Source organism: Leptopilina boulardi, unplaced genomic scaffold, assembly GCF_019393585.1.
Source record: "Leptopilina boulardi isolate dan_hultmark-lab unplaced genomic scaffold, ZJU_Lbou_2.1 LbouV2_325, whole genome shotgun sequence".
NCBI lineage: Eukaryota > Metazoa > Arthropoda > Insecta > Hymenoptera > Figitidae > Leptopilina > Leptopilina boulardi.
The window spans coordinates 3,857,266-3,869,670 of NW_026137891.1; the positions used below are offsets into that span (position 1 = coordinate 3,857,266).

Here is a 12,405-nt window from a genome sequence, read left to right on the forward strand (position 1 = left end):
ATCCGATGAATTTTTCGAAAAAGTGTCCGCCATATTGGTTTTTTGAGGTTATCTAAAAATCCTGATCTGATGGGGTAAAACGGACCTCGAATTCGGATTCAGACCCAAAAAAACATAAAGTAGGCATAGTCAGACTCCCGGATCAAAGCTTTTTTCTGTGGCTGTGTAATTATCAAATTTTAGGTTGTTTAACCTAAATCATTGTCTATTGTCGGAAAATTGTAATTTTTTATCAATTTGATTTAAATAAAAATTTTATAATATTTATGATAAATAAAATTTTTATTAACGCCAAATAAATGGGCGAGTAGGCTCTTAGACAAATATAAGTTTATTTAACTCAAATATATTATTTATTATTATTACTTTCATTATTTAAATCAGTCACAATTTAAAATTATCTAAGGAAAAAAAAATTAATATTCATATATATGTTACATAAAGTGATATATTTAATTAATTTAAAGTGATTTGTTTTTTTTTATCAGATCTTCTTTATACGAATTAAATTATAATTAATGTTTGGTATTATAATTTTTTTTCCATATATTATAAAATAATGTATTCGACTAATTATGGGAGGGCTAAAATGTTTCTGGTTGCAGAAGACTTGTCATACAGGATCTCTTAAGGTTTACCATCCTATTACTATGTAGTCAATAATAAATTACTGATTTAGCAACCGTATTTGAGCAATCGTTTATGAGAGAAGATAACTTTATTCCCATAGGAAAATTCTCTTTAATTTACTAAAAGGAATTACACACTATATTATACAATGCTTGTTGTTTTTAAATTGAATTTTTGTTTCCAAATCATATTTGAAATTATAACTAAAACAAAACTTATTTAATGTATAGATATAATGTTTTTAGAATTTATAAATTAAATTGTTTTTCCTTTAATTTTATAAAAATTTAAAAAAAAATATAACAAATTAAAAATAAGAAACTTTTTTTACGTTGAAATAAATTTATTTATAAAAATTATATTTGGTCCAAATAAATATTTATTTGATAGTAGTCAAGTAACCGATTATTTGAACCAAAAAAAAAATTACACCCAGAGAAATAATATTTTTCTCTCAGAGCCAAATAAATTTTATTTGATTTAAATGAAAATTTTATTCGTGACAAATAAAAAAGTTATTTTTAAATTTTACATTTAAAAAATCTAAAAGAAAAAGAAAATATTTCATTTTTATATAGAGAAATAGAAATGTTTAAACTTGTAACTAGTATTTCAGATTTGTCACAGGAAAAAAGAAAAGCGTTATTGTAACACCAAAAATGGTGTTAAAACAACATGCAACTCTTAAAGTTGAAGGCGTCACTCTGCCTGTGATTTGATTTAAAATAACACGCAACAAAAACTATACTTCCTTTTTTTCTGTATGGAAATCTCTCGAAAAAATCTAATTTATAAACAAAAAATTTATCAAACAATCTTCAAGGGAAAAATTTGCATCAACACTCTTATGTAACAATTTATCAAATAAAATCCAAAATTTGTAGAAAATTTCGAAATAAAAATGGAATAGTATAATAAAAAAATTCCTCAATATAAAGGGTCGAGTGAAAATGAAAGTAAGAGGAAAAGTGATTTTTTTTATATAGAAGGCCTCTGTAAAAAAAAAGGAGAGAGAAAAATAACACGTTCAACATTCTGGAAGAATCAAGAAGCCGAATAATGTGGTTACTCAGCGATTTCCTTTATCTCTTGAAGAGAATGTGCGGATTCAATATGTGGAAAAGATAATTTTTTTTTATTCATTTAACTATATATGTACGTATATCGGTTTTATATACATGAGTACCCTGTCATTTTCGCGTATATACTGATTTGTATTAATGCAGCAGAATATAGTGTCCTCGACCTAGAAATCACGTTCTCGTCATATTCGAGTTCGCAATATAACGTAATGGGTCAGGACCTCTCACAAGTGTACGTATGTATAAGATGACGTTTTTGCCTGAGACCATCACTAATTTGACACTCCTGCGCGTGAGAGACGAGCCTATAATACGCTCCAATTATCCCGCAACGTTTAATTGAATATAATTTATATGTTAATTTTATGTTCATTTTCTAATGTGCCGCGCGCTTCTAACGAATTCTTAATTTTTTCTTTCTTATACGGAGCCCAACATTCTACACTAGTTACATAATTAAGATTAAAGATGAGTAAATAAATATATAAATGAAGGACATTGGAGTGGCATCCTGTTTCTGTCATTATATTCAGGAATTTATGATTCTTATTTCTTGATATTTTTTTTTCGATAAATAAACTTCGAATTTACAACAGGTCAACGACTTGTAAATCGCATTTAATTTATGAAAATTAGAATTTAATTTATACAAAATAAAACTATAAATAGCTCAGCTAATTAATTATAATTATGTATTATTGATTGATTAATTATTATAACACAATTATTACATTAAAATCAACCAAATAGCACGTAAGCTTGCGGCAACCTTGCGGCAACCTTGCCGCGCAATATTGCCAACCAATCACGGAAAACTTGCCGCAAACTTACTGCAAGCTTCAAATGTCCCCCTTGACCGAAAAATTGCAATGTAAGGTTACTGCAAGATTGCACAATAAGATTATTGCAAGATTGCTCAGTAAGCTTGCGCGGTAAGCTTGCAGCTAGGTTAGTTCAAGGTTGCCAAATAACATTGCTTTGAACCTAAAAAGTTTCGTTTAATTTATATAATAAAATTTACATATGTAGATGGATGAAAAATTAACAAAATGGTAGAAACATTTGAAAAATAAAAATATAATCAATTACCGACCTAGGAATCTACCTTACCGACTGATGGTAAAGATTTTTTGGAAAATGCTAATATACAAAAATTACCGACATAGAAATCTACCTTACCGACTGATGGTAAAGAATTTTTTGGAAAATGTTAATATAAAAATGTACCAACATAGAAATCTACCTTACCAACTGATGGTAAACAGTTTTTTGAAGAATCAAAATATAAAAATTACCGACACAAAAATCTACCTTACCGACTGATGGTAATTACCTATTAATGGTAAAACAGATTTGAAAAGTTGGTATAATTTCAAAAAAAAATTTTTCACCATCAATCGGTAAGGTAGATTTCTCTATAGGTAATTTTTATTTTTTCACTTTCCAAAAAACTGTTTTACCATCAGCCGGTAAGGTAGATTTATGTGTCAGTAATTTTTATATTTTTAAAAAATCTGTTTTACTATCAGTCGGTAAGGTAGATTTCTATGTCGGTAATTTTTATATTTTCATTTTTCACAAAAAAATTTCTTTACCGTCAGTTGGTAAGGTAGATTTCTGTGTTGGTTAGAAAAATAAAAATTCGTTTAAAAAATAAATATATTTAATAAAATTCTTGAAAATGAAAATTCTAAAAAATAATTTTTATAATATAATCATTTTTTTACACACAAAAAAATGTCTTTGAAATAAAAACAAAAAAAGCTCTAAAAAAAAGTATCTGCTATTCAAAACCACAGGATCTAATATCAAATAATAAAGGAATATCGCCAACGGCAAATCACGAAACACATATTCATCTGAAAACACCTTGAGGGTCGATGAGCAACACACATTACCTCGTCTTTTTATTATAAAAAGAAAAAAAAATGGAAAGAAAAAAAATGTGCAAGATCGTGACGCTCCTTATGAAGGAATATTAATAATAAAAAGAACAATAACATTACGGCGACAATATCCAGGGTCAAACATCGTAGCGCATCTTCATCTGGACTTGAATATATTGTATTTTGTCTCTCCATCCTTATGTTTATGACTCCCCCACTAATGTCCCCTCTGCAACGTTCACCAGGATCCCTACTGGGTATATCGATATAGTGGCATCCTCTGCACTCGACAGGGACTTTCTCCAAAAGACGGTCAACTATATATAAGCAAGATCCACTATGTTTGAAGCACGTTAGACAAATTCGTAGTCGAGCAACGCGCGGGCATCGTTGCCTCGTTTTTGTCTTATCACTTTTTTTTTTTTAAACAAACCCTTCTTTCGCGTCTTTTTTATTTTGTTATCGTGATTACACTGCTGCTTCTTACGGGAAGCATAAAAAGTTTTTTTGTGACGTTTGCATTTTGAAAAAAAAAAATTAGTTTCGGATTTTTCATTCAGCAAAAAATATGAAATTTACAAGGAGATGGCCAACATTGGCCGCAACAATAGTTGCCCTACTCTTGCCTTTAATGAGTGCAGAACGTAAGGATTCAATTTTTTTTTCTACTTTGTGCTTTACGAAATTTGAGAAATGAACAAAAAAAAAAAATGGAACTAGAAAAATAGTTAACTTTTCCTCGAATGGAAATTTGTTTTTTAGGCGCTAAAGTGCGTTTTTGTGTACAAAGTTTCTATTGAAAATTACAAGTGGTTGGTACTCGAATTTTTACATGTGCACACTGAAATAAATACTGGTTTTACAAAGTTTTAATATAATAAAAAAGGGGCTTAAATTATTCAAAAAAAAAAATAAAATAAACATAAAAAATTAAATTAAACATAAATATATTAGAAATATAAGAGAAATTTTTTATTTATTATAAAATTATTTTATGTAAAAATATCAAATTATTATTAATAATAATTGATATTGTCAATAAGTTAGAGAAATTATACAAAAATTCACTTTCAACAGTATTTTTTTCTCATAGTGTAAAAAAGAAATAATTTTTTTAGTAAAACACATTAACGTAATTGTAAAAATAAAATAAAAATTATGTTCAATATTAAATAAGAAAAAAAGTGATTTGAAATTAACATAAATCTATCAATAAATCAACAGCAAATGGTAATTAACTGTAATTAGTAAGAAAACTCAAACATTGATTGTCAATCAAATGACTAATTTCACATATTTAACAGAGAATAATTTAGAATTTACAAATTTTTTTAATTAGTCTTTTACTAATGGAATAATTCCAACTTTCATTTATAAACATTTTTCCAATTAAATAATTAAAATTGTTAAAATTTTGCCACTTGTAATTCAAAATTTTGTAAATAAAAATGATGAAATCAAAAATAATAATTTTTATAATTAATTATTAGTATATAATATAATAATAATTATAATTCATCATAAATGAAAATTGTAAATAAAAAATATTTGGTTATGCCAGCATAAAAAAAATATATCGGATTTTAAAGATGTGAATTTCTCAAATTTCTATAATCTATGAGGCATTTTTCAACATAACAAAAATTTACCTTTTCACATCAATTCCAAAAAAAATTTAATTTTTAACTAAGACATTTATAAAATAAATATGTAATTTATTTTAATCGCAATATTCTAGATAAACACATAATATCATTTTACACCCCATTTCACTTTTTTTATTGCAAATTACCAAGAAGTAAATATTTTTATAGATAAGAATAAAAAATATGTTATCAAACAAAAAATCATAATATAAAAATATTACGAAATAATTTTCCATAAACTATATTGTAACAGCCTTATAAGAAAGAAAAAATCTCTTAAAAACAAATTTTCACAACAAAACGACGCAGTTAATCTGAAAAAATTACATTTCTCATTTTATAAATGTTAATAATTTTATTCGAAAGTTAACATAAACGGAAAAAGTGACATAAAATTTTCATTCCCTATTATAAATATAGAGAAAAAAACAATGTTAAGAGATGAATATAAAGAATTATGGAATCAGTTTTGTAAAATCATTATCTCTTGACAATATGATGATAATTTGTCAAGATAAAAGAGAATAGTGACAGTCTTTAGTAACTCTAAGGTGCAATAATAATAAATATCGAATTGTATAAGATCACTCACTGAGAGGGAGAGAGAGAGAGAGAAAAAAAAAGTGAGGTTACTGTAGGCAACAATAAATTTACCATAAATTAACCGCTCTTTTTACTTTCATTAGTGATTCTCGACATGCGAAATGTTCGTGCATCTTTTTTGTAAAGAAATTCTCGAATGGTTTATGGAACTGAACCAAATGTAAACACTTTGCCAACTTTCTGTTTATATTTATAGTATTAACCTTAAATTTCATCCCAATTAAAATGAGATTAATATAATTTATTTAAATAATAAATTATTTTTATCTTCATTATTTTATGATAAAATTTTATACTTTAATTATTTATTGGAAGAATAACTTTTGGGTTAATTTTTGTTTTCTGCCATATTAATAATTTTAAAATAATAATTTTTAATAACTTTTAATAAAAAATTACACAGAATAAAAATAATGAAATTTATATTTAAAAAAACAATATTTAAAAATTTATTTTAATTTCTCTTCAAATTTAATTAGAGAAATCATCCTTTATTATATTTTAGTGTAAAACAAAATAAATAAACAAAAATCATATTATAAAGAAAGATAAAAATGATTTTTTCTATGAGGATAATATAACTGTGTCAGTCAAAAATTGATGCGGAAGAAAAAACGAAATGATTTGTTATGAAATTTAAATGATGCAATAAATAATAATTGAAATCGAAAGCATCTTATTTTGACTATAGAGGAAGAAGAAATGATTATTATATAGAGAGATAGCTCATTGATGAAAACTGAAAAAACATCTCTCAGCCGCCGGCGGAACTGTCTATACAAAGTCGTTAACCAGTGAGACACACTTGATCTCACGGATCTCCCACACTTTCACCATCAGATGAAGCATCGCGACATTAAAAAAAAAAGAGGGAAATATACTTTAAACGTGTCTGTTTACCGCAAAGAATAAAAATAAAAAAATACATTCAACTTGAATTTATTGAGTTTTCGCAAAAACCGGAAGTGTCAAAAGTTTAAAAATTATTATATTATACAAATTACTGTCTATAAAAATCATATTATATATACACTGAAAAAAAAAAATTTATTTGATTCAAATAATCGGTTACTTGACTATTATCAAATAAATATTTATTTAAACTAAATAATTATTATTTTATAGAAATAAATATTATAAATGTAATTAAAAATATTATAATATAAATTTTATTATAAACATTATATTATTATAAATATTATTATATTATTATTAATATTTAAATAAATATTCATTTGATATGGTCAAGTAACCGTTTAATTGTATCAAATAAATTTTTTTTCAGTCCCAAATCTTTGTATAAATATTTATTTATATAATATTAAAGAAAAGAATTTTTAAACTTTTGATATTAATTGATTTTTTATTAATAAATTTCAAATATATATAATTAGGAAGATCGTTTCAAGGTTCTTGAACTTTTATTATATATTAACAGATAGGACAGATTATTACTAAACATCCAATTTAGAAACTAAAAACATTTTAAAAGATAAAAGTCATGACAACAAAGAGAAGTTGTAACTTAACAGAAATTATCTATTTTTTTTTTTTTTTTATTAAAAAAACAAATTCCCAAGTGAAAACAACAGCTGATGTAAGAATTTCTTAACTTATAAATATTTAAATATATTAGTCAAACGGAGTGAAAAAAATTCAAACAAATTGAATAGTCTATTGTTAATTTTGAAAATATGCAACAAAATAAATCAGCGAAGAAAAGTTTTCAAAAAAATTAGATTCTATCTCAAAACCTTGGTTACAATTATCATAAGATGATTCCAATTTTCCACTCTAGTACCATGTATAAATAATGAAGAACAATGTAATTTCACTTATCTTTGTTTCTCTCTCTCTTTTTCTCATAATGGCAATAAGTGGTTTCTTTTAATCTTTATAGTTCTATGCATATTCATGGAGATTGTGCAAGAAATTATAAATAATAGGAATATATTTAAAGGGGCAAGTAACAAGCAAAAAAACGACTTGTAAATAAAAATTTTAAATAATTGTCTTTCTGAATTTTCTTATAACAAGAAAAATTGTCAAAGAGAAAGTATCTAAAACGCGTCTCCATTGTTGACTAATTTTTTTTTCTCGAATATTACGAAAATATTTTCAGATGTTTATCATACATGAAATCCTGTTCTCGACAATATATTAATTATATAAAAATTATTAATAAAATTTAAGGAAATATTAAATTTATTATTTTTATGAAATATTAAATTTTTTATTTTTATGAAATATTAAATTTTTATAATTAAAATAATAATCTTATTTTTATGAAATATTAATTAAGAAATAACTAATTTTTATTTTTAAAATTATTTTTTAAAATAATTTGTTTGGTTTCTGTATAGCATATTCCTTTTTTTATTCGGAGACTTAATTTGTGGTTTTTTTTCGGACAAAAATATTGAATGTCCTTTAATTAAATTAAAAAGAAATGTATAAAAAATGGGAATGGTATTTTGAATTTTAGCACCAGTATCAGGAAGCTATCTTCCACCGTCAACAAGTTACGGAACGCCAAATCTTGGAGGTGGTGGTTTCGGAGGCGGTGGTGGTAGTTTTGGAGGTGGAGGTAGTTTCGGAGGTGGAGCACCTTCCTCCAGTTATGGAGCGCCATCAGGCGGAGGCGGAAGCTTTGGTGGTGGTGGTAGTTTCGGAGGCGGTAGTTTTGGAGGTGGAGCACCTTCATCAAGTTATGGAGCACCCTCAAGACCCTCATCCAATTATGGAGCACCACCATCCAGGTAGTTTTTTTAAAAATTTCTAAACCTGATTATTTTTTTTATTATTTTATTTATCTATTATTTATTTATTATTTATTTATATATTTATTATTTTATTTATTATCTATTTCCTCTAGACCTTCGTCAAATTATGGAGCACCGTCTTCAGGAGGTTCGGGAATAGGTGGTGGATTTGGTGGTGGACATGGAGGTAGTTTTGGTGGTAGTTTCGGAGGTGGACAAGGAGGAAGTTTTGGAGGTAGCTTTGGAGGTGGACATGGAGGAGGTTTTGGAGGTGGTGCACCTTCGAGACCTTCGGGAAGCTATGGACCACCACCTTCGAGGCCCTCGGGAAGCTATGGACCACCACCATCGAGACCTTCGGGAAGTTATGGACCACCACCTTCGAGACCTTCGGGAAGTTATGGTCCTCCACCTTCTAAACCATCTGGAAGTTATGGACCACCACCTTCGAGACCTTCGGGTAGCTATGGACCACCACCTTCAAGACCTTCGGGTAGTTATGGACCACCGTCGGGAGGCTCAGGATTTGGAGGTGGTTTTGGAGGTGGACAAGGTGGTAGTTTCGGAGGTAGCTTTGGAGGTGGACACGGAGGAAGTTTCGGAGGTGGTGCACCATCAAGACCTTCAGGAAGCTATGGAGCACCTCCTTCTAGACCTTCTGGAAGTTATGGAGCGCCATCAGCTGGAGGCAGTGGTGGATTTGGAGGCGGTGGTTTCGGAGGCAGTGCTCCATCATCCAGCTATGGTGCACCATCAGTACCATCTTCCAATTACGGTGCACCTTCCTCCGGAAGTGGATTCGGTGGAGGATCAGGATTCGGAGGAGGGTAAGAATTTAACCAACCACTCAAATCCGTAACATATTTTTAAATAATTTTTTAATCCTAATTTTCGTTTTCTTTTAGCTCTGGTGGTTATTCCGGTAGTGCACCATCAAGCAGTTACGGTGCACCCAGTGCGGGTGGAAGTAGCGGAGGTCAAAGTTACGCCAGTAATGGAGGTTATCAATACTAAATATATTTCGTGAATGTTGAATCAAAATCTGGTCACTTCGAACTTTATCAAGGACGTTTATCACTGCCACTATAAATATAAATCGTTTGTTCATTTGAAAATTCATTACTCAATCAACTCAATGAAAAAAAAAACTCGAGTTGCCATAATGATTTAGTATCGTTAAAGAAATAAAAAAAAAAAAAAGTCGATTGACCATCGAACATAAAAGAAGACGTCCAAAGAAAAAGAAAACCAATTGGAATCTTATCAGAAATTTGTATTCAAGTTCCTCAAGTGGATTTGAATGGAAAAAAAAAGAAATTTTTGTCGAAGACGAAAGCGGTTTTTTTTAAATGAAGGAAAAGAAAATGACTTTTCCTTCAGCACTTGTAATTTATTTATTTTGTAAAAAAAAAAATGCTTTTTGTACTAATAAAATTGCTACGCTGAAAATATTTTTCATTCATTTATACTTGTAAATATATATTTGTTAAATTAATTTGAAAATTATTTTTTAAAAAGTGGTATATACTATAAATAATATAAAATATGGTGTATAACGTGAAAGTCAAAACAGATGAGCGATAGGCAAATTAGACAAACGTCAGGAATATAAATATTATATATTTCCTTATGTTTGCTTTATTAACTTCCACCCACTTTCTAATCCTAATTAGTTTTTGCATTTTTTATATTTTCTTTGCCTTACTTTTACCTATTAATTAATTTTAACTAAATTTTTAAAATTAATTTTTATTAAATTATTCCATATTTTAGTAAACTGTCAATGTTTTTTATTATGGATAACAGATTTTCTGATTGATATACATTAGAATTGACAATGAAAATTTAATACCAAACTTGAATATCATTAGTAAATTATTAATAAAATTTGATAATGATTTTTTAATGTAAAATAAGTTGAATCTGACGTAAGTTCAGTTTTGATGGTGTTAGCATCAGACGGTCGATTTATCGATTCGAACGAGTCGGATACCAGGACTGCATGAATAACCAAGAGGTCTTTCTATTCCTATTTGTAACCAAACTTAAATATCCACCAATATTATTGATAAATATTGTTAACTTCTTTTTTTTTGTGGAAAAACTGAAAAAAAAAATTCCCAACCCTAATTGCCACTACTATCCAACAACAAAATCTAAATTTTCTTACCTATGGATGATGATTTCTCTAGAATGAAATTTGAAATTCCGATCTTGAATATACCTATAATACGTGAATAAAATAACTGAAAACACCTAATAAGGAAGAAACAAAACAAAAGTAGAAGAAAAAAAAGTGTAACTTTCACACACATTTAAATTTTATATCATTCAACGAATAATTCAAGAAACTACTCCTTAAATCTGAAACGATTTTCAACTATCTGATAACTTTTTTCGAATTTTGAAAAATGACAATTTTGAAATAATTTTCCATTTTTGTTATTTCAAAGCATAAATTTTATTTCATTTAAAAATTTTTAATAATTCAATTTCAGATTCGCAGAGTACTGTATATGTAAAAGTCACTCCAAAATATAAAATTAAAAATTTTAATAATAAAGGGAAGAGAATTTCTTTATTTTTTTTTATACACCGTTTATTTTTAACATTTACAATCAACATCTCGGTCATTTACGCAATTATACACGTATAATATATTTATGTATATTATTTATATCATATGGTACAATACACTGAGTAACTTATTTCATTAATAAGTATACTTCTTTGGGGTAAATCGAGCCTTTATACATGATCGATGATAAACAATGTTAAAACACTTTTGTCTAAAGGTAGATACCTCGAGTTTGAGGCATAACGTTTAGGTACGTTTAGTTACACAGCTGGATCGCATTAATTTGTTAATATATATATATTATTTAAATAATAATTTATTAGTTACTTTCTTTATAGTGTCAAGCACGGTGTCACCCTGGCGAATTCAAGTAGAGGTTCAAGGTTTCTCGTTACCTTCCACTCTAGTCAATTCTATTCGGCGTGGACAGCCTTTCACTTTTCCTTTTTTTTTTTTTTCTTATAAACCTCTTCGTTATTGAACCCGTAACCTTCTTCTAAAGAAATGTTAATTCGAGGCATCCCTTTTGTTTTATATTCTTTTTTTTTCGCGAACAAGTATCATCTAAAATCTTTGTCCCGCATATCTTTGTCTTTTATCCTTTGACTTATTTATCTTTCTCTCATTCTCTCACTCATTTATACACTCTTTTCTTATTCTCTCCCTCTCTCTCATTCTTGAACTTATGGTAGTGATGATAGAGCACATTTTGATATGTATAGGTTTCTCGACACATCGTTTATTATATTATGAATTAATTGATATGTAGGTGATGAGGCGTCTCAAGGTCGCCTCTTTACTCTCCCTCTCTTTCACGCTTTCCATCACGCACCCCAGCTGCTCTAATCTTTCTCATTATTTGAAATCTAATGCTTTCTTTTCAAAACCTATATTTATTGTATACACTTTTCTCTCGAAACGTTTCTTTTATTTTTTTGACTTCATTTTTTTAAAACTGCCACGAGAAAGACGATTACCAAAAAAAATTTTCATTGAAAATTATTTTTTTTTTTCTAAAATTGACAAATATTAAAAATTTTTATATTTTAAGAATGTATCTCATTGGATATCTAAATAATTAGGATTTATTCTTTATTTCAAAATTATTACAAAAAAAATTTTTGAAAAATTAATAATATAATAAATTTTAAAAAAATTACATATTGACAATTTCACAGAAAATTAAAAGGCATTAAAATAAGCTGCAACGCTTATTAT

At 27.5% G+C, this 12,405-nt stretch overlaps 1 protein-coding gene across 1 annotated transcript; it reads left to right on the forward strand.

The window, feature by feature from the left end:
• Positions 1 to 3,926: 3,926 nt before the first annotated feature.
• On the forward strand, positions 3,927 to 10,058 carry LOC127284660 (keratin, type I cytoskeletal 9-like). The gene is made up of 4 exons (XM_051310217.1): positions 3,927 to 4,242; positions 8,333 to 8,606; positions 8,723 to 9,436; positions 9,515 to 10,058. Exons 1-4 carry the CDS (start codon positions 4,167 to 4,169, stop codon positions 9,621 to 9,623), a joined length of 1,173 nt encoding a protein of 390 aa, XP_051166174.1. The 5' UTR covers positions 3,927 to 4,166; the 3' UTR covers positions 9,624 to 10,058.
• Positions 10,059 to 12,405: the final 2,347 nt, after the last annotated feature.

Excerpts from the sequence above, each read along its gene's own strand:
- LOC127284660 (XM_051310217.1), top strand. The coding sequence starts at position 4,167 with ATGAAATTTACAAGGAGATGGCCAACATTGGCCGCAACAATAGTTGCC. Across the intron at positions 8,607-8,722 it reads TATGGAGCACCACCATCCAG|ACCTTCGTCAAATTATGGAG; the intron begins GTAGTTTTTTTA and ends TATTTCCTCTAG. Across the intron at positions 9,437-9,514 it reads GGATCAGGATTCGGAGGAGG|CTCTGGTGGTTATTCCGGTA; the intron begins GTAAGAATTTAA and ends GTTTTCTTTTAG.